The sequence below is a fragment of the Scyliorhinus canicula genome, chromosome 1, assembly GCF_902713615.1.
Source record: "Scyliorhinus canicula chromosome 1, sScyCan1.1, whole genome shotgun sequence".
Lineage (NCBI taxonomy): Eukaryota > Metazoa > Chordata > Chondrichthyes > Carcharhiniformes > Scyliorhinidae > Scyliorhinus > Scyliorhinus canicula.
Window position 1 is genome coordinate 56,778,702 of NC_052146.1, and position 24,500 is coordinate 56,803,201.

Genomic DNA, 24,500 nt, shown 5'->3' on the forward strand with positions numbered 1-24,500 from the left:
GTTTTGGTAGTGTATGCTTATTAAGATCCTGGACCAAACCCCAACAGTCACTAGGATACTGGACAGAAATCCCAATATTGACAATGGAAGAGTGCAAAATATGTATTTACGTTTGAAGTGTTCAAATTCCTGAAATGTCCTGGATTAATGATTATGTGAAGTTAATTCGGTTTTTTGCATAGGTAGGTGCAGTAACTCCTCGAAACCAGTTGATGTCTTCTGGACTCACTATTTCACTTGTTGCAAGTTTAGACTATTTGAGAGACGTCATGTGAGTTGAAAGCAATGGAATATATATATACATATCAGTGCAGTAGATGGTTCCCATGTTAATGACACTTCAGAATTTTTCCTGCAGTTAGTTTTCATTTGTCCTTGTGAAAACAAAATACGTACATTGTGTCACTCAAATCACTCAAAGCATTTGCAGAGCTCCAGAAAGGTTAGGAACTAAAAGTCTCTTCTGTTGGGGCAGAATGATTTGGACAAGTAAAATTGTAAGGAAAGGCTGTTCTTTGTTTCTTTCAAAGTCACTGCAGTGCCAAAAGATTTTATTTGTGTGAGAAAAAGTTTGATTGCCATTTATTTCAATTAATTGGAGTGTGTAATCTATGCTATAACTGAGTGGTTTATTTTTGTATGCATGTGATATCCTTTTTTATTTCTCATAGCTGTGGGTCTTCATGGTAGGGGACAAAATCACAGTAATATCTTTGAATAAAACTGTGATTAACCCATTGTTCATAGTTCTGTACATTGAAATATATGGTTATTATTACAGCTGGAGAAAAAGTGATTGTAGCTCTTCCAAGTAAAAACATTTTTTTTGAACCGAAAACCCATTAGGTTTTGAATTTCTTTGTCAGAAGGAGCAGATTGGGAATTTTGAATCAATAAGTTAATTGTCAAACGTTCTACTGAATTAACATTTATTTGGTCCCATATTATCTAATACGTTCATATAAAACTTTCTGGCGCAGAAGAAAGATGAGCAATCTGCTCTGTCTTTTGCCAACCCCCTTCTTCAGCCAGGCTTTTGGTGTCTCAAAGTGGCCTGAATGACTCACCCTTATTTGTATGCATGTGTTTTTGTCAGGGTTATCCTAACAATAATAATAATAACTTATTGCCACAAATAGGCTTCAATAAAGTTACTGTGAAAAGCCTCTAGGCGCCACATTCCTGCGCCTGTTCGGGGAGGCCAGTACGGGAATTGAACCCGCGCTGCTGGCATTGTTCTGCATTACAAGCCAGCTGTTTAGCGCACTGTGCTAAACCAGCCCCTAAGGGAATTCCTCCTTTCTAATCGACCCTTTGCCCTGATGAGATGGCCCAGCATCAGAAATGTGCAAATTAAATACTTGAAATGCCAAAGAGACTGCAAGCTGTTCTCAACTGCTTCACCTCCCATTCTCGTTTTCAATAATATTCTCAACCTTGTCCTTATCCTTGGGTATTGTTCCTATCCTTTTCATAACTACCATCAACTTCCTACTTCTTAAAAAGCTCACCCTTCACCTCTCTTTCCTCTAAATGCACCCCAATGAGTCTTTTTTTTGACTGCCTCAATGCATTCAACTGCATGCTTACCAATGATTTCCTTGCGTGACTAATCTTGTTCTCTTTGAACTTTTATTGCCTTACACACAGTTGACCACTCAATTCTATCACATTGCCTCTCTTCCATTGTCCATCTCTGCAGCACTGTGCTCCCATGATTTCACTTCAACTCCCACCTATTATATTTTCTAAAATAGCTTCTGTTCTTATGCTGACAATGATTACTCCAGGTTGCTGTACTCTGGTGCAATGCTGTTCATCATCTATGTACTTTCTCTTTGGAAACTTCATCTGAAAACTCAGTTCAGTACTGACATGCACGCTGGTGATGCCCAGCTCTTCAAATCTGCCATCCCAGGATTTTGCTGACAACTTGTCCCATGTCCAGTCACACACGAGTCAACATTTTTGACGACTCATCGTTGTGTCACAGACACAATGTATTTGCTGCTTTAGTGCTGATAATCAGTATATTTTGTATGGAAAGAGGTGTGTCGTTTCATACCCTTGAAGTGTGTATTCCAATTAAATTATTCATCAGCAAGCTTTCATAAGTTTAAAATAAAGAAGGTTATTTATTTTTATACACTTAACCCAATTAACACATCACACTTCGTCTCACATGCATATAGACATGTAATACAGAAAATAACACTGCATTTTTACAGATTACAGTTAATAGTCTTTGATTTGCATTTTCTGACCTCTCACGTAACAGGCCTGTGGGTTCTTGAATGGATTTGATGATTTAAAGTTGAAGTGGGGGTTTTCAAGCAAAGGATTCACAGCAGGTTGCACGGTTTCTTGCAGCTAGCATGTTGGTTCTCAGGTGAACTTGTAAACTGGAACAGGATAAACATTTTAGCTGCTTGATGGCTTGCAGCTCATTTTCAGACTGGCTAGTGACTGTTTCTTCAAAGATGTCTGCAGCTGTTGTCTTATCAGTGTTCTTCTGCTGTCTGCCCAGGTTTCCTCTGGTATTGGAATGATAAAGGATCTCAGTATCAGAAGCTAGTTTTGATCAACAAGGATTGCTCATCCAGAATTGCTTAATGCTAAAATGCCATTGATACACAACAGCATATAGATAGTGGTGTTTCACAACTGGTGAGTAACTGATCTCATCAGTTTTACTTGTTCAACTGCAAACCTAGGTACATAGGGCGCGATTATCCGCTCCCCATGTCGGGTGGGAGAATCGCGGGAGGGCCGGGCGAATCACAACACGCCGCCCTGGCACCCCCCGCGATTCTCCCACCCCCCCCCCCGCTCGGAGAATCGCCGCTCGCCATTTTTCACGGCGACCGGCGATTCTCTGGCCTGGATGGGCCGAGCGGCCTGACGTTCCCGACCTGTTCACGCCGGCGGCAACCACACCTGGTTGCTGCCGTCGTGAACATGGTGCCAAAGGTTCGTTTGTGGCTTGTGGGGGGCGGAGAGGGGAGTGAGCTCCACAGCCGTGCTCGGGAGCGGATTGGCCCGCGATCGGTGCCCACCGATTGTCGGGCCGGCGTCTCCAAGGGACACACTCTTTCCCTTCCGCCGCCCCGCAAGATCAAGCCGCCACGTCTTGCGGGGCAGTGGAGGGGAAGACGGCAATCGCGCATGCACGGGTTGGAGCCGGCCAACCTGCGCATGCGCAGCTGACGTCATTAGGCACGCCGGCTACGTCATTCTCGGCGCGCCGGGCCTTGATGCCAGCGTCAAGGCCCGGCGGTCGAGATTTACAGCGCGGTGCTCCTAGCCCCCTTGGGGGGGGGGGGGGGGGGGAACTCGGCCGAGTTCACGACGGCCTTCCCGATGCTGCGCGGGAGCGGAGAATCGCGCCCATAGCATCTGTATTTGGAATAACTTTCAACAATGGACAAAAGACATAGGAGCCGAATTAGGCCATTCGGCTTATCGAGTTTGCTCCGCCATTCAATCATGGCTGATATGTTTCTCATCCCCATTCTCCTGCCTTCTACCCATAACCCGATCCCCTTATTTATCAAGAACCTGTCTATCTCTATCTGAATGCCAGTCAGTGATTTGGCCTCCACAGCCTTCTGCGACAAAGAATTCCATAGATTCACCACCCTCCAGCTGACGAAATTCCTCCTCATCTCAGTTTTAAAGGATCTTCCCTTCAGTCAGGTTGTTCCTTCGGGTTCTAGTTTTTCTACTAGTGGAAACATCCTCTCCATTCCCACTCTGTCTAGGTCTCTCAGTATCTTGTAAGTTTCAATAAGATCCCCTCTCATCCTTCTAAAATCCAAGGAGTACAGGCCCAGAGCCCTCAACCGCGCCTGATATGACAAGCTCTTCATTCCAGGGATCATTCTTGTGAATCTCGTTTGGACCCTTTCCAAGGTCAATACATCCTTCCTTGGATTCGGAGCCCAAAACTGCTCTCAATTCTCCAAATGGGGTCTGACCATAGCCTTGTACAGCCTCAGAAGTACATTCCTGCTCTTGTATTCCAGTCTTCTAGAATGGCAGGTGTGAATTCTGTAATGTGAAATAGTGACTGTACCTCCTTTATTCAAAATCAGAAGGAGACAAAGCAGGAAATTGCAGGTGTTAGCTTAACATCTTATATGGGGAAAACATTAGCAACTATTATGAAAGACATTATAGCAGGACATTTGAGAAAAGTTCAAGGTAATCAGGCAGAATCAACATGGTTTGAGAGAGGGAAATAATGTTTAACCAATTTATTGGAGTTCTTTGAAGAAGTAACGTTTGCTGTGGATTAAGGGGGACCGATCGATGTACTGTACTTCGATTTCCAGAAGGCGTATGATAAGGTGCCGCATCACAGGTCATTTCAGAAAATAAAAGCTTGCAGGGGTAACATAAATGGGATGTATAGAAGATTGGCTAGCTAACAGGAAATGTAGGCATAAATGGGTCATTTTCTGGTTGGTATACGTAGGTACAGAAAGTAGTTAGAAAAGCCAATAAAATATTGTTGTTTATTATGAGGAGAATTGAATACAGAAGTAGGGAGGTTATGCTTCAGTTGTACAGGGCATTGATTAGATCGCACCTGGTGTACTGTGTACAGTATTTGGTCTCCTTATTTAAAGAAGAATACAAATACATTATAAGCAGTTCAGAGAAGGTTTACTAGACTTATTCCGGAATGGGAGAGTTGTCTCATGAGCAAAGTTTGGACAGGTTATCAGATGTGGACTTACACTTTTGGGTGCCCCATGACACACCCTGACAATGGCAGACTCCCAACAATGACATTCCCGCTGCCTGGTCCAGTTGCTGCCCAGTCCAGCCCTCACTCCTGGTCCTGCTGCCTGGCTGGCCTCGGCTCTGGCCGAGTCTCCCCACTGGCCACTGCTCTCCAATTCCTCGAGACTTGATGCTGGCGCTTGCCTGGCCTTCTTTGCACCTCCCGACTGCTGCTCTGCTCACCTCTTGCTCGGGTGGCCAGGCCTCGAGCCTCGACAACCGCATGTGCTCCTGCCAGGCTGCTTGGCCTCTGATCACTCTCGCCCTCGCTGCCCAGTTCAGTTGCTATCCAGCCCCCTAACTCTCAGCTCTGCCTGGTTGGCCATTGGCTGTGGTCCAGTTGCTTCACTCCTGGCCGCTGCCTCCCAGTTCCCTGAGATACGAGACTCTAGCGCTTCCCTGGCCTTCTTCACACCTCCCGATTGCTACTCTTCTCAGCTCCGAGTTCTCGCTCCAGATGCTGGACCTCGAGCCTCAATGACCGGGTGTGATCATGACTGGCTGCCTGGCTATCTGGCCAGTTCTTCTTGGTTGTTTGTCTACCCACCCTCCTCAGCCCTAGCCTGGGGGTTGAGGGTCATCCTGCTGCGCCCCTTGACGGCCGTTGACCGAGTGTTAGGTTGGCAACGTCACTTTTGCCTCCAGCTGCCCACCAGACCAAATGCCAGAAATCTGGCTGCTGCTTTGTACCTTTACTTTATGAAAGTTCAGAAACTTCACACCAATTCAAGAAATCAGTGTCTGAACTCCTCTAAGCCTCCACCATCTCTTAACGTCTGGCAAACTATTTTCCCACCAAAAAAGATAAGTCCACCAATCAGAGCACAGCAAATGTAGAGTTACCAAGGCTCTGATCGGGGATCCCACCACAAAAGTCACCTCTCCGCATGGCCTCCCCATCCCATTGACCGCATTCACGTTGTGTGTTTCATTGAAAGTCCACCTCTGCAGGTTAAGCTTGTATCCATTGCAGTTTAGAAGACTTAAGAGGTGACTTATTTGGATCATTTAAGATCCTGAGGGGTCTGGACAAGGTGAATGTGGAAAGGATGTTTACCCTTGTGAGAGAATCTAGAACTAGAGGGTCACTATTTTAAAAATAAGGGGCTCCTGATTTATGCATCAGATATGTGGGGTAGTTCCATGGCGCTTTCTGCATCCAAATACTAAAGAATTTTTGTTTTTTTCCTGTGTCTATTCCAGAATTTATTTTTTTATTGTCACAATATCCCTCCTCCCTTCAGTGGTGGAAGCCGAATACTCGGCAATTGTAATCTCTAACCATGCCCCTCATTTTATTGATTTTCGTTTTGGTTTTGGCCCGTCCAAACGCCCACCTTAGAGATTAGACACCACCTTGACTTCTGATGACAAATTATGTGAGCATTTGTCTGCTGCCATAGCAGACTTTATTAAGCTCAGGATCCCAGTCCTGCCCAGGTATAACCTGTCCAGTTTGTACAGGTCCCATCTCCCACAGAACCGGTCCCAGGAATACCCCAGGAATCCGAAACCCTCCCCCTCACACCATCTCTTCGGCCATGTATTCATTCAGTACGTGGCCTACACATTCTGGCCAGAAGAAATTCTGAAATGCATTGAGCGGCTGCAATCTGACAAAACCCCCATCCTGACTGCTATCCAACCAAATTTTATAAAAGGTTCTCCGAGCAGCTCATACCTCTGTTATTGCAATGTTTAATGATTTGCTGTCTAGGGGATCAGTACCTCCAACTCTCACTCAGGCCTCAATTTCTTTTTCTACTCAAGGAGGACAGAGACCCAGAGAGTGTGGATCATACCAACCCATTTCACTTCTAAACACAGATGTCAAGCTGCTGGCTAAGATCCCGGTGTCCCGACCTGCCTCCAGATATAGTGGGTGCAATTCTCCCAAAAGGTTTCAAAGTTAATTTGTGGCGGGTTTTCCAGCTGGCGCTGTGCTACTGGCGAGTTCCCCACCATTATTCAATGACACTTCGTCACTTTCTTGGACCCGGAGGCTTTTCTCACCGGTTTAGCCCACACTTAGAATTCTTTTTGGCACTGGGGTGCTGAACTCTGTGATCGGGCTGCCATTTTGAAAAGGTGCCCTGATCTCTAAGTGAGCTTTTGGGTCTCCACGCATGGGCTATGTCATCCGCCACACACATGGACCCTACCCCACACTCCCCAAGTGAGGACACCCCACTATGGGGGTCCCCCCTATTCATGCCCCCCCAAACCCCCTCACGTCACCCCCCTCCCTTCTGAGACCCCCACCCATCACCCACCCAACCTCCCGGAGGCTCCTACTTACCTGCCTTGCACTCCGCACCCTTCAAACCCCCGCCTCCCCCCTCATTTTATGGGCATGGCCTCTCCCTGACCCTTGGTAGCGCCACCTTGGCAGTCATGCACCATTGCACTGCCACCTGCAGTGCTCCTGTTGGCTTAGCAGGGTGGCAGTGTCTAGATGCCAGCTGGGAAGTGCGAAGGTGCTCGCATTCCAAGGGGATGGCTCTCCTTTGAGAAGTTTTTTTTTCTTCCTTCCCCTTGACCCCGCCTTCCTCTTTGCTGTAGAAGGTTCTGTCTTTGGCACGACAGGACAGAAGATCTACTTCAAACTTGTATGTCCTTATTCTGATTTCAGATTCTGTTCCTTTGGATGAAGTAAAGGAGAAATGGATAAAGGAGCTAGGCCCTTACTGATGAGGTTTGGAGAGAAACCCTCTACAGGGTGAATTCCACTTCATCTTGCGCCAGATTGAGTTTGATTCAGTTCAAAATACTACATAGAACTCATTCGATGAAGGCGAGGATGAGTGGGATCTTGCGAGATGTGGAGAACAAGTGTGATCGCTGTTCACTTACACCAGCTAGCCACACTCGCGTGTTTTGGATTTCTCCTAAGTTTGCTAACTACTGGGTTTCCTTTCTTGATATGCTATCTAAGATTCTGGGGGTGACCCTAGAACCCCTTGCCCACTTGATGCACCATCAATTGGACTCGAGTCGTAGAGAGGTTCCAAACAACAGGCTTTAATACGCTAGATGTGTGCCCGGCAGTGGTCGGACAGAGAAAGGCCGACTGCCAGCCGGTACAAGTTCTTGTACCCCGCTTTGTAGGTGGAGCTACCAACCTCTCAGCAATCGGCGGGGAGTCACATGACGAGCCACAGCCAATTGGCAGAGAGGCACATGACTTGCCTGGGCCAATGGGCAGCGAGTCTGCCGTACCAATGGCAGCTTGGTTCTAAGGTAATATGATCTCCCTAGTCATACTACCACATTCACCCCTTGTTGAGAAAGAAGCGGGGGGGGGGGTTGGGAAGGAGTGGGGGGGGGGGCTGTGTGTCCCATAAGATTGGTAGTATGACTAGAGACCTTTTCAAGTAGCACCGAGGTAACTGGCTGCCCATTGGCCGCGACGAACGTGTAAGAAAACCAATGTACTGTATATAGTGTACAGAAAAAACAACAATAATAATAAAAGAAGCAGGCAAGGAACATATGCAGAACATGAAAGTCCATAAGGTCCATCAAATTGACTCAATCAGCCGGATGGGTGCCTTCGGTGTCCTGCCGGACCTGCGCAGCGGCGCCGGTGACATTGGAGCAGTGGTCGTCCGTGACTCTGGGAGCGGCGGTCATGGTCCTGTGTCCGTACCCCTGGTCGGAGATAGCGGTAGTCAGGCCGGGGGAGGGGGTTTCTGTGCGCTGGGTTGCGGGGGCGCTAGGGGCGGTCGGGACTGGGGGGAGGGTGTTGGAGCTGGGGTGTGTGGCCGCACTCCAGCGGGTGCCAAGTCCCGAAGGGAGACCATGTCCTGTCGTCCGTCGGGATACTCCACGTACGCGTACTGCGGGCTCGCGTGGAGTAACTGGACTCTTTCAACCAATGGGTCGGACTTGTGCATCCGCACATGCTTCCGGAGCAGGATGGGCCCGGGGGTGGCCAGCCAGGTCGGGAGTGGGGTCCCAGAGGAAGACTTCCTGGGAAAAACAAGAAGACGTTCGTGAGGTGTTTGATTCGTGGCAATACAGGGGAGAGACTGAATAGAGTGGAGGGCGTCTGGGAGGCCCTCTTGCCAGTGGGAGACGGGGAGACACCTGGACCGCAGGGCCAGTAGCACGGTCTTCCAAACCGTACCGTTCTCCCTCTCGACCTGTCCGTTACCCCAGGGGTTGGTCGTCCTGCTAGAGGCAATGCCCCTGCTGAGCAGGAATTGACGCAGCTCGTCGCTCATAAAGGAGGACCCCCGGTCGCTGTGGATGTACGCGGGGTAACCGAACAGGGAGAAAATGGAGTGGAGGGCTTTGATGATTGTTGTCGTGGTCATGTCGGGACAGGAGATGGTGAACGGGAAGCGGGAGTACTCGTCAATCACATTTAAGAAATATGTGTTGCGGTTGCTGGAGGGGAGGGGACCTTTGAAGTCCATGCTGAGACATTCGAAGGGGCGGGAAGCCTTTATCAGATGCGCCTGCTCGGGGCGGTAGAAGTGCGGCTTGCACTCCGTGCAAATGTGGCATTCCCTGGTTACAGTCCTGACCTCCTCGATGGAGTAGGGCAGGTTGCGGGTCTTGATGAAGTGAAAAAAGCAGATGACCCCTGGATGGCAGAGGTCCGCGTGGAGGGTGCAGAGGCGGTCCACTGGGCGTTGGCGCAGGTACCGTGGGACAGGGCATCAGGAGGCTCGTTGAGCTTCCCAGGATGATACAAGATATCGTAGTTGTACGTGGACAACTCGATCCGCCACCGCAAGATAATGTCGTTCTTAATCTTGCCCCTCTGTGCATTATCGAACATGAAGGCTACTGACCGTTGGTCTGTGAGGATGGTAAACCTCCTGCCGGCCAGATAGTGCCTCCAATGTCGCACAGCTTCGACAGTGGCCTGTGCCTCCTTTTCCACCGAGGAATGGCGGAGTTCGGAAGCGTGGAGGGTCCGGGAGAAAAAGGCCACGGGTCTGCCCGCTTGGTTGAGGGTGGCCGCCAGAGCTACATCGGATGCGTCGTTCTCGACCTGGAATGGGAGGGACTCGTCGATAGCACGCATCGTGGCCTTTGCAATGTCTGCTTTGATGCGTCTAAAGGCCTGGCGGGCCTCCATCGACAGGGGAAACGTGTTGGACTGGATGAGAGGGCGGGCTTTGTCGGCGTAGTTGGGGACCCACTGGGCATAATAGGAAAAGAAGCCCAGACAGCGTTTGAGGGCTTTGAGGGAGTTGGGAAGGGGGAGTTCCATTAGGGGGCACATGCGTTCAGGGTCGGGGCCTATCACTCAGTTACGCACTACGTAGCCGAGGATGGCTAGATGGTCGGTGCTGAACACGCACTTATCCTTATTATACGTGAGGTTGAGGAGTTTTGCAGTATGGAAGAATTTTCGGAGATTGGTGTCGTGGTCCTGCTGGTCATGGCCGCAGATGGTGACATTGTCGAGATACGGGAAGGTGGCCCATAAATCGTATTGGTCAACCATTCGGTCCATCTCCCTTTGGAAGACCCAGACCCCATTTGTGACACCGAATGGAACGCTTAAAAAGTGGTAGAGTCGCCCATCCGCTTTGAACGCAGTGTACTTTCGGTCACTCGCGCGGATGGGGAGCTGGTGGTTGGCAGACTTGCGGTCCACCATAGAAAAGACTTTGTACTGCGCGATCCTGTTAACCAGGTCGGAGATACGGGGGGGATATGCGTCCAGCTGCGTAAACCTGTTGATGGTCTGACTGTAATCGATGACCATTCGGTTTTTCTCCCCAGTCCTAACCACCAGCACATGTGCTCGCCAGGGACTGTTGCTAGCCTCTATGACCCCTTCCTTCAGAAGCCTTTGGACCTCGGACCTGATGAAGTTCCGGTCCTGGGCGCTGTACAATCTGCTCCTGGTGGCGACGGGTTTGCAATCCGGGGTGAGGTTTGCAAACCGGGAAGGGGGGTCGACCTTGAGGGACGCGAGGCTGCAGACAGTAGGGGGGGGGGGGGGGGGGGGGGGGGGAATAGGGCCGCTGAATTTAAAGGTTAAGCTCTGCAGGTTGCACTGAAAATCCAGTCCAAGAAGTGCCGGTGCGCAGAGGCGGGGAAGGATGAGGAATTTATAGTTTTTAAAAACCCTTCCCTGGACCGTGAGGTCCGCCACGCAGCACCTGGTGATTTGGACTGAGTGTGAACCAGATGCCGGAGCGATTACTGGGTGAACGGGGAGCGCGCAGCGTCTTACCGTGTCGGGGTGGACGAGGCTCTCTGTGCTCCCGGTGTCCAGTAGGCAGCTCGTCTCGCGACCGTTGAGGCGGATCTGTGTGGTCGCCGTGGAAAGCGTGCAGGGCCGCGATTGATCCAGTGTCACCGAGGCGAGTTGTGGCAGGAACTCAGAGTCGTCATCCACTACGGAGTAATCGCTTGCGGGGTCCTCCGTGCCGATCCAAGATGTCAGCACCCGTCGGTCGCACGTGGTGGGGGATGAACAAGATGGCGGCGCTCGGGAGTCGCACGTGGAGTCGGGGGCCCAAGATGGCAGCATCCGTGAATCACTCGTTGTGGTGGGGGGTGGAGGCAGCGAGGTCCGTGAGCCGCACGTGGCCCTCGAGGAACGCAGGGGGGGGACCCGCGATCGCTGTCCGGGACGGCAGCGACCGACTTTGATAGACAGACGGCCGCAAAGTGGCCCTTCTTGCCGCACCTTTTGCAGACTGCGGTGCGGGCCGGGCAACGCGGGCGGGGATGCTTGGCCTGACCGCAAAAATAGCAGCGGGGGCCCGTGGACTTATTGGGGCGTCCGGCAGCGCAGGTCTGGGGGTCCGAGTCGGCGGGGGTGAGGGGGTCGTGTGCCACGCTGCCCAAGGGGCTGCCGCGCGGCCGGGGGGGCATACGCGCACGCGTTGCGGTCAGCGACCTCCAAAAAGGATGCGAGGGTCCGTGCCTCAGTGAGGCTTAGAATGTCTTTTTCTAAAAGCCTCTGCCGTATGTGGGGTGACTGCATGCCCGCCACGAAGGCGTCCCTGATCAAGAGTTCGGTGTGTTCAGCCGCAGTGACTTGCGGGCAGACGCAATTTCTCCCCAGGACAATGAGAGCCCGATAGAATTCGTCGAGGGACTCACCGGGGAATTGTTGCCTTGTAGCCAGGAGGTGCCGCGCGTAGACCTGATTCACTGGCCTGATGAAGTGTCCTTTTAGTAGATCCATAGCGACATCATAGTCCAGTTCGTCCTTTATCATAGAGTAAACGGCGGTGCCCATGCACGAGTGGAGGATGTGGTGTTTCTGTTCCTTTGTCAGGCGGTTTTCTGCAGTAGTGAGGTAACTGTTGAAACACGCCAGCCAATGTTTAAAGGTTGCTGACGCGTTTGCAGCATGCGGGCTGATTCGGAGGCATTCTGGCTTGATCCGCAGCTCCATTTTCAAAATCTAGCGTATTAAATTGATGCACTATCAATTGGACTCGAGTCGTAGAGAGGTTCCAAACAACAGGCTTTAATACGCTAGATGTGTGCTCGGCAGTGGTCGTACAGAGAAAGGCCGACTGCCAGCTAGTACGAGTTCTTATATCCCGCCTTGTAGGTGGAGCTACCAACCTCTCGGCCAATCGGCGGGGAGTCACATGACTAGCCACAGCCAATTGGCAGAGAGGCACATGACTTGCCTGGGCCAATGGGCAGCGAGTCTGCTGTACCAATGGCAGCTTGGTTCTAAGGTAATATGATCTCCCTAGTCATACCACCACACCACTAATGGCAATATTTGGGGTCTCTGACTCACCAGCATTCCACTCGAGGGTGGAAGCGGACTTTCTCGCCTTTGCATCTTTAATAGCCAGGAGGCATATATTGCTCAATTGGAGATCTCCCACACCAGCTAAAACATCCACCTGGTTGGATGATTTGTTGTCATTCTTACACCTGGAGAAAATTAAATACAGGTTGAGCATCCCTTCGCCAAAATGCTTGGGGCCGAGTGTGTATCGGATTTCGGAATCTTTAAGATTTCGGAATATACTTTTCGAAGGGGCGAAACAGCCTGTTCCCGGGACCTGCGCACGTGCAGCGCATTGGAACCTGCACTTCGCCTGGGAACCTTCCCAGAGCCTCATGGAATTTCCCATTCGTGATGTCATGTCGGCGCTTGAAAGAAATGTGCGGAATTTTGAATTTAGAATTTTGGAATATCGTATAAGGGATACTCAACTTAGTGGCTCGGTGGGGACATTCTACCAGAAGAGGCAGCCATTTATTTCATTCTTTAAAGAACTGGACACGATCGACTGTTAAGCTAATTTATAATAGGGATAGTTTGACTGTTGTAGTTAGAAAACCAATTTGAAAAATGAAATGAAAATGGCTTACTGTCACGAGTAGGCTTCAAAATGAAGTTACTGTGAAAAGCCCCTAGTCGCCACATTCCGGCGCCTGTTCGGGGAGGCTGTTACGGGAATCGAACCGTGCTGCTGGCCTGCTTGGTCTGCTTTTTAAGTCAGCGATTTAGCCCGGTGCTAAACAGCCCCAATTTATATGTATATCAAATTTCTGATTTTTAAAAAAACAACTATATTTTGTATATTTGTTGCTATTGTCGTCATTGGTTTTTTTTGAAATTCAAGAAATATATTTTTTTAAATTAAAAAAAAAAGGGGCTGACCATTTAAGCCAGAGATGAGGAGAAAGTTTTCCATGAGTCATGAGTCTTCCGAAATCTCTTCCTCAAAGTAGTCTTTAAATATTTTTTGGACGGAACTGGATAGATTCTTGCTAAACAAAGGGACGAAAGGTTGTGGGGGGAGGCAGAATGTGAAGACCAGGTTACAATTGCATCAGCCATGAGCTTATTGAATAGTGGAGCAATTTCGAGGGACTGAGTGGCCTGCTCCTCCTACTTCAAACAGGGCCTGCCTCTACTGGGCATGACAAGTTGCACACTTGAAGTAATTCTACTTGTTATTCTGTTTGTGCCAGGCTTATCACCTGCTGAAATAAATTACCCACTGCCTCCTCATTCCAATGATTGAATTAATCTGTTAAATTCTCCTGATTTCCTGTGACCTCATAAATTAATTTTAGGAGCCTCATTATTATTTTCAAATCTTTCTAAGATCTCACTCCACCTCTCCGCTTGTGAATTTCCAGTCGTATGCCTAAGGCCACATCAGCTTTTGCCCTGGATTACTGCAGATATTGTTTTATTCCTTCAGTGCCACCAACAGAGGTTGTTTTGTTTTTCAGCCACTCTTCCATTAACTACTGAAGTTATTTTCAAAAACATCTGTTGACTTCAGCCTCTCTTCCCCGCCTTCAAAAGCCTCAAAACTGTTTCGGCTTTCTCCCTGTTCAAGTTTCCCCCCACCCTGTTTACTTTCTCTCCCTTAAAGCAGCCTTGTATGTAAATGGCACTTATAATTGTGAACCGTGAGCATTAAAGACAAGATGGTACATATTCTTTTCCATTAACACGTCCAAATAGCATTTTTATATTATCTCCAAAAGGTCACAGTGGTCTTCTGTGGAATACATCAAACTGCTTGGAGAAATCCAATTTTGAATAAGAAATGTGTCCAGGAATTTGTTGTATTTGTAAATAATTATAATAATTTTATAAATGATCATGTCTCATTCAGATTGCTTTATTTGATATTCTATAAGGTCTTTTATTTCCAACAGAACCGTATTGGAGCTGCAAGCCAGTTGCAGTATGACGTGGGAGGAATATTATGTGATGCACACTCCTGCAATGGATTGGTAATTTCAGGGTAAGGAAATATTTGAATATTCAGAGTTTATAGCAACATTCCGGAACAATTAAGAATTTATAAACAAAGAGTAAATATATCTGGAAGTGACTGGAAGACTTCTGAAGGGGTGGGAAAATCAGATCATCTCATGACGTTATTATTGTCTTCTGCGTTCTGAAATTTTGAAGACATTTAATGAGCTATGTACAGATCTTAATGCATGTCATTTTATTGCATTTTCAGTGTAGATTATGTTTGCCAGTGGATGTTGCTGCAAAGTTTGGTCCTTGTAAATTGTCTATTTTAGAAGTGTCATCTAACTTCTTTTGTTCAAACATAATGTAATTGGTAGAAAAAGAAGTTGCAAATATCTCTTGTAATTGTTTAGTGTGTTCATCAACTTTGTTTTATATTGACGAATTGTACCAGCATTATGACAGTAGTACGCAATGGTTATTACTGATAAAGCAAATCAAAATTAATACCTAAATATAAACAAGAAATAGATGTGCAGAATTCAGTTTTAATGTACCCTATTCAAGTCAAGTGTGAATTTTTATGAAAAATAGAAGTATATTAGCATTGGGGCTGGTTTAGCACACTGGCTAAATCACTGGATTTTAAAACAGACCAAGGCAGGCCAGCAGCACGGTTCAATTCCCGTACCAGCCTCCCCGAACAGGCGCCGGAATGTGGCTTTTCACAGTAACTTCATTGAAGCCTACTTGTGACATTAAGCGATTTTCATTTAATTTCATTGGAGTATAGTGTTCAATTCTGGTCACCACACTACCAGAAGGATGTAGAGGCTTAGAGAGGGTGCAGAAGAGATTTACCAGGATGCTCCCTGGTATGAAGGGCATTAGCTGTGAGGAGAGGTTGAATAAACTTGGTTTGTTCTCACTGGAATGAAGAAGGTTGAGGGGCAACCTGATAGAGGTCTACAAAATTATGAGGGGCATAGACAGAGTGGATAGTCAGAGACTTTTTCCCAGGGTAGAGGAGTCAATTACTAGAGGGCATTGGTTTAAGGGGCAAGGTTTAGAGGAGATGTGCGAGGCAGGTGTTTTTACACAGAAGGTAGTGGATGCCTGGAACTCGCTGCCGGAGGAGGTGGTGGAAGCAGGGATGATCGTGACATTTAAGGGGCACCTTGACAAATACATGAATAGGATGGGAATAGAGGGATATGGACCCCGGAAGTGTAGAAGATTTTAGTTTAGACAGGCAGCATGGTCGGCGCAGGCTTGGAGGGTCGAAGGGCCTGTTCTTGTGCTGTACTTTTCTTTGTTCTTTGTTCTTTGTTTTTTGTACTATCTAGAAGGACAAAACAGCAGATACCTGGGAACCCCAACACCTGGAGGATCCCCTCCAAGTCACACACCACCCTGACTTGGAAATAATTTGCTATTTCTTCAGTCTCTGGGGCAAAATCCTGTAATTCCCTCCCTAACAGCACTGTGGGTGTACCTGCACCTCAGGACTATAGCAGTTCAAAAAGGGAACTCACCACTATCTTCTGAAGGGCAATTAGGAATGGGCAATAAATACTAGCCTAAACAATGACGCCCACATCCCATGAATGAATAAAAAAACTTTTGGTTTGATGAGCTCTATGAACTACCTTCAGTTGGATGAGACTGAGCCGCATGCAGGATGAGGTGGAATTTACCCTACAGAGGGTCTTATTCCATACATCCTCATATAATGATGGGTCTCAACAACTCCTCCCATTTTGTCTTCACCCGATCAAGCGATGAAGATTTCAGTGAGACGTAAATTTGCATAAAGTTATTAATTAAGAGCAGATAAAGGTACATAATTCCTCATTTAGCAAATTGTTTTATTTTCTTTCATGGAAACTAGAAAGAAATAAATAATGCATTTTTGTAGCTCCTTCAACAACTTCATTGTTAATTATATATTAATTTGGATTTTTAACTGTATGGAGGTGGTGGATATTAATTTGGAATTTGTTTTGTTCCTGTACATATTCAGGAGCATACTGAAACTGCAGGTATGGTTTCACGGGGCCTGTTCATATTATGTGTCTCATGAGTTCCAGAGCACTTTAAAAGCAATGGAATACTTTTGAAGTGTAGCCACTGTTATAATGTAGGAAACACAGCAGCCAGTTTGTACACAGCAAGGTTTTCCAAGCAGTGATATGTTAATAACCAGCTAATCTGGTCTTCATTATATTGATTGAGGAATAAATATTGCCCAGAAAAGTGGGGAGGACTCCCTTGCCCTTATTCAAAATACTGCCGTGGTTTCCTTTACATCCACCATTTAATGTGAGGACATTTAATGTCTCAGCTGAAAGATTACTCCTCCGACAGTGCAACATTCCCTAGATTGCACTGAAGTATCACTCTGGACTTGAAGCCACAACCTTCTGACTCAAGAGGCAAGAATACTGTGTTGAGCCATGACTGATGCATTAAAATTTTGATCTTACATATATTTTGAAGTACTGTTGGAGTGCAGAATACGAGTTTGTCTCTAATTAGCTGTTTGACAAGTTTAACAAATTGGCTCTTTGTATTTCACCGGGGTGATGGAAAGCTTCCAAGTACAGATAAAAGATATTTGCACAATGAGAGAATGAAAATTAATTAACAAATCATGTTAAATTTCTCTTGTGCACTCGTTGGCACTGAGTTGAGTCCTCTAGGCAAAAACGAGGGAGCACATCACTGCTGTAATTTGGGAATAATATGTCATGGTGAGTGGGAAGCTCCGACTGTATGAACCGATTTAGAATATAAAAAACTGCACAACTTGTATTTGTGTCAATTATTTCTCCTTTGGCTCTGCTTTAAACAACCTAATTTTGTATTTAATTTGGGTTTGTTTAATAATGAAATGTTACTTTAAGATTAAGCCATATCATCTGTTATAATTGATGGCACATATTGATGAAAGGCTACTGAAGACTTTGGAATGAATGAAAAGTATCTGCAATAGCTGAAGAAAAATTGAGTTTATGTAATGTGTATTTCCCAGAATATTAAATAAGACAGTTTAGTAGCAACAGAAAAACAACATTTAAACAAGCATATTCACAGAATCACAGAATTGTTACAGCATAGAAGGTCATTTGCCTATTTTGTTTACATTGGTTCTCCAAAGGAGTGCCATTGCCCTGCCCTTTACCCCATACTCCTGCACATTGTTTCTATTCAAATAATTATTTAATGCCGCCTTGAATGCCTCGATTGAACCTGCCTCCACCACAGTTCCGAGCAGTGCATTCCAGACCGCTCGATATGTAAAAAAGTTTTTTAATCACTTCCTATTTGCTTCTTTTGTAAGTCACTTTAAATCTGTGCCCTCTCATTCTTGATCCTTTTACGAGCAGGAACAATTTCTCCCTATCTACTCTGTCTAGCCCCCTCATGATTTTTAACGTTTCTATAAAATTTCCTCTTGGCCTTTTCTCTCCAAGGAGAACAGTACCAACCTCTCTCCAAATCTATCCTCAACTGAAGTTTCTCATCCCTGGAACCATTCTTGTAAATCTCTTCTGCACTCTCTCCAATGTGTTCACAAACTCCCTACAGCCTGGTACCCAGAACTGTACATAATACTACAGCTGAGGTCTAACTAGTGTCTTGTGTAAGTTCAGCAGAACCCCCTTTCTCTTGTACTCTATGCCGCTATTAATAAAACCCAGGATACTATATGCTTGCTTAACTGCTGTCACCACCTGCAATGATGTATGCATGTATACACCCAGCTCGCTCTGCTCCTGCACCCCATTAAAAATTTTAACCCTTATTTTGCATTGTCTGTCTTCTTCCTACCAAAATATTTCACCTCCCATTGAACTTCATCTGCCATCTATCTGCCCACTCCACCACTTTTTCTATGTTGTTTTGAAGTTCTACATAGTCATCCTCGCAATTCAAAATACTTCCAATTTTTATATCATCCACAAACTTTGAAATTTCTCCTGCACACCTAGATCTAGATCAGGCATTTTCAAAGTGGGGGTTGCGGGCGGGTGTCGGGAGGGTCGTGGAGCCATCCATTGCGGGGCTCCCAATCGCGTAAATTCAGGTGCAACGGCTGCAGCAGCCGGCTTTTAAAAATGGCGGCTGCGGGCAGCTTTAACAATGACAGACACGACCGGCTTTAAAAATGCAGGCGTGCTGCGCATGCGTGCCCGCTCATCAGTGTGCATGCCTGGAGCCGCCTCCTGACATCGGCGCGCTGACCCAGGAGACGATTTTAAAAAAAATTCAATTCAGTTTCCCTGCATCTGTCTTGTATATGCTCAATGGATGAACCTACAGAACTCTCTTTCATTGTGAATTTTAGAGATTAAAAAGATTTACAATACTTAGTTTTAAAAAAAAATTTAGATTAGCCAATTATTTTTTCCAATTAAGGGGCAATTTAGCGTGGCCAATCCACCTACTCTGCACATTTTTGGGTTGTGGGGGTGAACCCAAGCAGACACGGGGAGAACGTGCAAACTCCACACGGACAGTGACCCAGAGCCGGGATCGAACCTGGGACCTCAGCACCGTGAGGCGGTTGTGCTAACCACTAGGCCACCGTGCTGCCCTACAATACTTAGTTAGGTACTTCCTCCTCATCCATGTCTAAAATCGTTACATTAGCACCGTTGCTTCACAGCACCAGGGTCTCAGGTTCGATTCCCGGCTTGGGTCACTGTCTGTGCGGAGTCTGCACGTTCTCCCTGTGTCTGCGTGGGTTTCCTCCGGGTGCTCCGGTTTCCTCCCACAAGTCCTGAAAGACGTGCTTGTTAGGTGAATTGGACATTCTGAATTCTACCTCGGTGTGCCCAAACAGGCGCCGTAGTGTGGCGACTAGGGGATTTTCACAGTAACTTAATTGCAATGTAAGCCTACTTGTGAAAATAAAGATTATTGTTATTGTAATTTGTAGACTATATCTCCAGGTTGTAAACCACCCATCTGAGGAAAACGTGCATTCTGCATCGGGTCTGTAGAGTTGAGAGAGTAATGCCTGTTTCATTGAGGTCATTTCTCATTCTTCGTTACTCTAGACTATAGAATATAAACCCAGGCTCACCTCTCGCAGTAAAGGTAAGAGAAAAAGGTGGGTCGTGGAGGTCGGCCATCGTGGATCGCGAAGGTCGGACGGCGTAGGTCCAGAAGGATGGCCGGTTGGTAAAAATGGGTCCCGGGCAAAAGAAAGTTTGATAAACATTGATCTAGATCATTAATATATATCAGGAAAGCAAGAGTTCCAATACTGGCACTTGGAACTCCACTACAAGCCTCCTCTAGCCAAATAATTGTTTCTAACATCTTGCCTGCCACTGAAGTTAAACTGCCGGGTCTGCTAGGCTTATCCTTTCAACCTTTTTTGTATAATCTTTCCCCTGAGTCGAGCGAAGGCTGACAAACTATGGCCAGTATCCCTGCAATTTCCAATCTCACTTTCTTCAATATCCTTGGATGCATCCCATCATGTCTTGGTGCCTTGTCAACTTTCAGTACAGACAGTCTATTCAACACTTCATCCTGATCAATTTTGAACCCTTTTAGTTCAGGTTTTCTTCGTCTGTCACCATGGCCTGGGTTGCAACTACCTCATTGCTTAAGACGGATGCAAAGTATTAATTTAATATCACAATTATGCCCCCTTCCTCCATGTGTAAATTCCCTTTTAGGTCCCGATTGGCCCTACACCTCTCCTTGTTTCACTATTTATATGCCTATAAAAGACTAGATTCAGATTTATTGTCACATGTACTGGGGTACAGTGAAAAGTATTGTTCGGGTACAGTCCAGGCAGATTGTTCCATACATGAAAAACATAGGACATACAATAAATACACAATGTGAATACATAGACATTGGATGAAGCATACTGTACACGGTAGACAAGATGTATGGAGAATCACTTCAATCCATAAGAGGGTCATTCAGGAGTCTGGTAACAGCGGGGAAGAAGCTGTGTTTGAATCTGTTCGTGCATGTTCTCAGACTTTTGTATCTTCTGCCTGATGGAAGAGGTTGGAAGAGTGAATAAGATGGGTGGCAGCGGTCTTTGATTATGCTGCCTGCTTTCCCAAAGCAGCGGGAGGTGTAGACAGAGACAATGGATGGGAGGCAGGTTTGCTTGATGGACTGGGTTGTGTTCACGACTGTGTAGTTTCTTATGGTCTTGGGCCAAGCAGTTGCCATACCAGGCCAGATAGGATGCTTTCTATGGTGCATCTGTAAAAGTTGGTAAGAGTCAATGTGGACAGACCAAATTGCCTTAGTTTCCTGAGAAAGTATAGACGCTATTGTGCTTATGTTGGCTGACAGTATTTTTCCATAATCCCTCTTTGCTTCTCTAATGTGCTTTTTCACCTCCCCTCTGAACCTTCTGTATTCCTTTGGGTATCAAATGTATTTTCTACTTGACACCTGTCATAACAAGAAAAAAGTTGGCTTATCTTATCTCCTTTCATCCAGGGAACTCTGTATTAGAACATAGAACATAGAACAGTACAGCACAGAACAGGCCCTTCAGCCCTCAATGTTGTGCCGAGCCATGATCACCCTACTCAAACCCACGTATCCACCCTATACCCGTAACCCAACAACCCCCCCCCCTTAACCTTACTTTTATTAGGACACTACGGGCAATTTAGCATGGCCAATCCACCTAACCCGCACATCTTTGGACTGTGGGAGGAAACCGGAGCACCCGGAGGAAACCCACGCACTCGGGGAGGACGTGCAGACTCCACACAGACAGTGACCCAGCCGGGAATCGAACCTGGGACCCTGGAGCTGTTAAGCATTTATGCTAACCACCATGCTACCCTGCTGCCCCTAATATCCTTATTATTAATATCCTTAATAGCAAAAGGTAGTATTGTTTGTCCTACCTTTGCTTGTTGAGGAAAATACCTTTTGCTGTGCCGGAAGTATTTATGTTTGAAGGACACCCATTGTTCAGCTAGTTTTTCCTGCCAATCTTTCATTCCGGATTTATCTGGCCCAGCTCTATTCTTGCTCTATTGAATTTGGCTCTTCCCAGTTAATTATTTCTAATATGCATTGCCTAATGTCCTTTTTCTATCATCATCCTAAACCTTTCAATACAATGGTCACTGTCTCCTACTGACAATTGATGTACTTGGCCCACCTCATTTTCAAGAACCAGGTCCAACAGTGCATCCTTTATTGTTGGACCGGACACATACTGCTGCAGAAGATTTTCCTGAACACAATCTAGGAAACTTTGCCTCGCTCCACCCTTTGCACTACTACTGTCCCAGTCTACATTTGGGTAATTAAAGTCTCCCATTAAAACTACTTTATAATGGTTGCATCTTAGTTCATAAGATATAGGAGCAAAATTAGGTCCTTTGGTCCATCGAGTCTGCTCCACCATTCATTCATGGCTGATCTCATACTGTCTCATAGTAGCCTTAACTCTACTGTCCTGCCTGTTCTCCATAACCGTTCAACCCATTATCAATTAAAAATCTGTCTCACTCCTCAAATGTACTTACTGTCTCAGCATCCATCGTGCTCTGGGGTAGCGAATTCTACAGATTCGCAACTCTTTGGGAGAAGTAGTTTCTCCTCAACTCTGTTTTAAATTTTCTACCTCGTATCCTAAGACTATAGCCACTTGTTCGAGAATGCCCCACTAGACGAAGCATCCGCTCCACGTATACTTTATCATCTTGTATACTTCCATTTGATCTCCCCTCACTCTTGTCTCTGTAATTTCCCTGCAGATAATATTCTTCTACATCCTTCCCACGAGTTGGTGTCTATAGATGACACCAAACAATGTAATTGCACCATTTTTGTTCCTTAGCTCTAGCCAAATTGATTCTGTGCTAGAACCCCCAGGGACATCCTCTTTCTCCAGAACTGCAATGCCCTCCTTAAGCAATACTGCCACCACTCCTTTCCTTTCCTTTCTAAACACCTTGTACCCAGAAATATTTAACACCCAGTCCCTCCGTACCTTGAGCCAACTCTCTGTTATCATCACAACTTCACATTTCCACATTGCATACGCCTGTAACTCCCCAATCTTTTTTTACTATACTCTGTGCATTCACATATATGCACAGTAACCCTGGTATAGATGTCATTACTTCATCCCTTACTCTGTCTGCACCTATTAACTTACTCTTTTCTGTACTTGTGCTATCAGTCCCTCCCAATATTTTGAGCACCCTGATTTTTGTGATGAATGAAATAATTTCACTTGTATTGCAGTTTATAAATTTGGTGCAGTAAAGATTACAAGCCTTGTGGTGTGTGCATGACTCCTTATAGTAATACTAATTATGAGTGTCACAAGTAGACTTACATTAAAACTGCAATGAGGTTACTGTGAAAATCCCCTTGTTGCCACACTCCAATGCCTGTTTGGGTACACTGAGGGAGAATTCAGAATGTCCAATTCACCTAACAAGCATGTCTTTTGGGACTTGTGTGAGGAAACCGGAGACCCTGGAGGAAACCCACGCTGACACAGGGAGAACGTGCAGACTCCACATAGACAGTGACTGCAGTAGCGTTTTTAAAATCCTGGTTTGCAAGACAGCTAGATTTTGTTTGGGAGCCAAAGGTGCATGTAAAGTATGGTAAATGCTTGGGCTAATGGATTTTCATTTAGATTAAGGGGGCTCCCTCTGGAGTAGTTAATTAGATACAGTGCGTTTCAGCTGGGTAAGATGATGTAACCAATGGGAGGAGATAGAGTACCAGGCATTTTAGCCGAGAAGTGAAGCCGAGATTTTTCCGTTGGTTCCTGAAAGGCAAACCATGACGAGAGTTTCTGAAGACTTCAGCTAGAATTCCTGCATTGTTCTGACAGGATTCAGGTCTATCTCTTAAAACAGCCTCAAAGAACATCTCTTAAGCAAGTATGCCTGGGTCTGCTAAATGTATTTAAACGTGGATTGAGATCTGAGATGGTTCTGTTGTTTGCGTAGAAATAAACATAGCAGTTAAGGGTTATTGTGTCACTGTATTCATTAGCATTGTTTATGGGGTATTTATAAAGTAGAAATAAACATAGCAGTTAAGGGTTATTGTGTCACTTGTTCTTTTGTGATGTTAAAGATATTTTAATACTGTGTTAATAATAAAGTTTGTTTTAATATACCATATCCATATGTTGCATGAAATCACTCCTGGAGCGAGATATCCTTTCTTCACAGTCTTGCAAAATTAAAATAACATTTTGTATTTGTTTATTGTCACGTGTACTGAGGTACAGTGAAAAGTATTGTTCTGCGTACAATCCAGGTACATCATTCCGTACATGAAAAGAAAATACATAGGGTAAACATAAAATACACAATGTAAATACATAGACACAGCCATCAGGTGAAGCATACAGGAGTGTATTACTATTCAGTAGAGAAGATGTGTGAAGAAATCAGATCAGTCCATCAGAGGGTCGTTTAGGAGTCCGGTAGCAATGGGGAAGATGCTGTTTTTGAATCTGTTAGTGCATGTTCTCAGACTTGTACCTCCTGCCCGATCGAAGAACTTGGAAAAGTGAATAAGCCGGGTGGGAGGGGTCTTTGATTATGCTGCCCGCCTTCCCAAGGTAGAGGGAGGTGTAGAAAAAGTCAATGGACTGAGCGGTGTTCACGACTCCGTAGTTTCTTCTGGTCTTGGGCCGAACAGTTGCTGTGATGCAGCCAGATAGGATGCTTTCTATGGTGCATCTGTAAAAGTTGGTAAGGGTCAACGTGGATATGCCGAATTTTCTTAGTTTCCTGAGAAAGCATAGGCACGTTGGGTTTTCTTGGTCGTAGCGTCGACGTGGGTGGACCAGGACAGATTGTTTTTGTAAATAAACTTAAGAGTGCCCAATTCCAATTAAGGACCAATTTAGTGTGGCCAATCCACCTGTCTTACACATCTTTGGGTTGTGGGGGTGAGACCCACGCAGACATGGGGAGAATGTGCAAACTCCAGACTGTTGGTGATGTGCACACCTAGGAATTTGAAGATGTCAACCATCTCCACCTCG

The 24,500-nt window shown here is 46.1% G+C and overlaps 1 protein-coding gene across 3 annotated transcripts in view; it reads left to right on the forward strand.

Moving 5' to 3' along the window:
- Window positions 1–24,500, forward strand: part of fbxw8 (F-box and WD repeat domain containing 8) — a 275,082-nt gene that overhangs the window by 21,344 nt on the left and 229,238 nt on the right. For all 3 annotated transcript variants that reach the window (XR_005459979.1, XM_038790971.1, XM_038790982.1), the window contains exon 4: window positions 14,419–14,507. Coding sequence is in view for 2 of the 3 variants with exons in the window: in XM_038790971.1 (XP_038646899.1) it covers window positions 14,419–14,507 (89 nt within the window). In the remaining variant the exon portion in view is untranslated. The remainder of the gene's footprint in view (window positions 1–14,418; window positions 14,508–24,500) is intronic.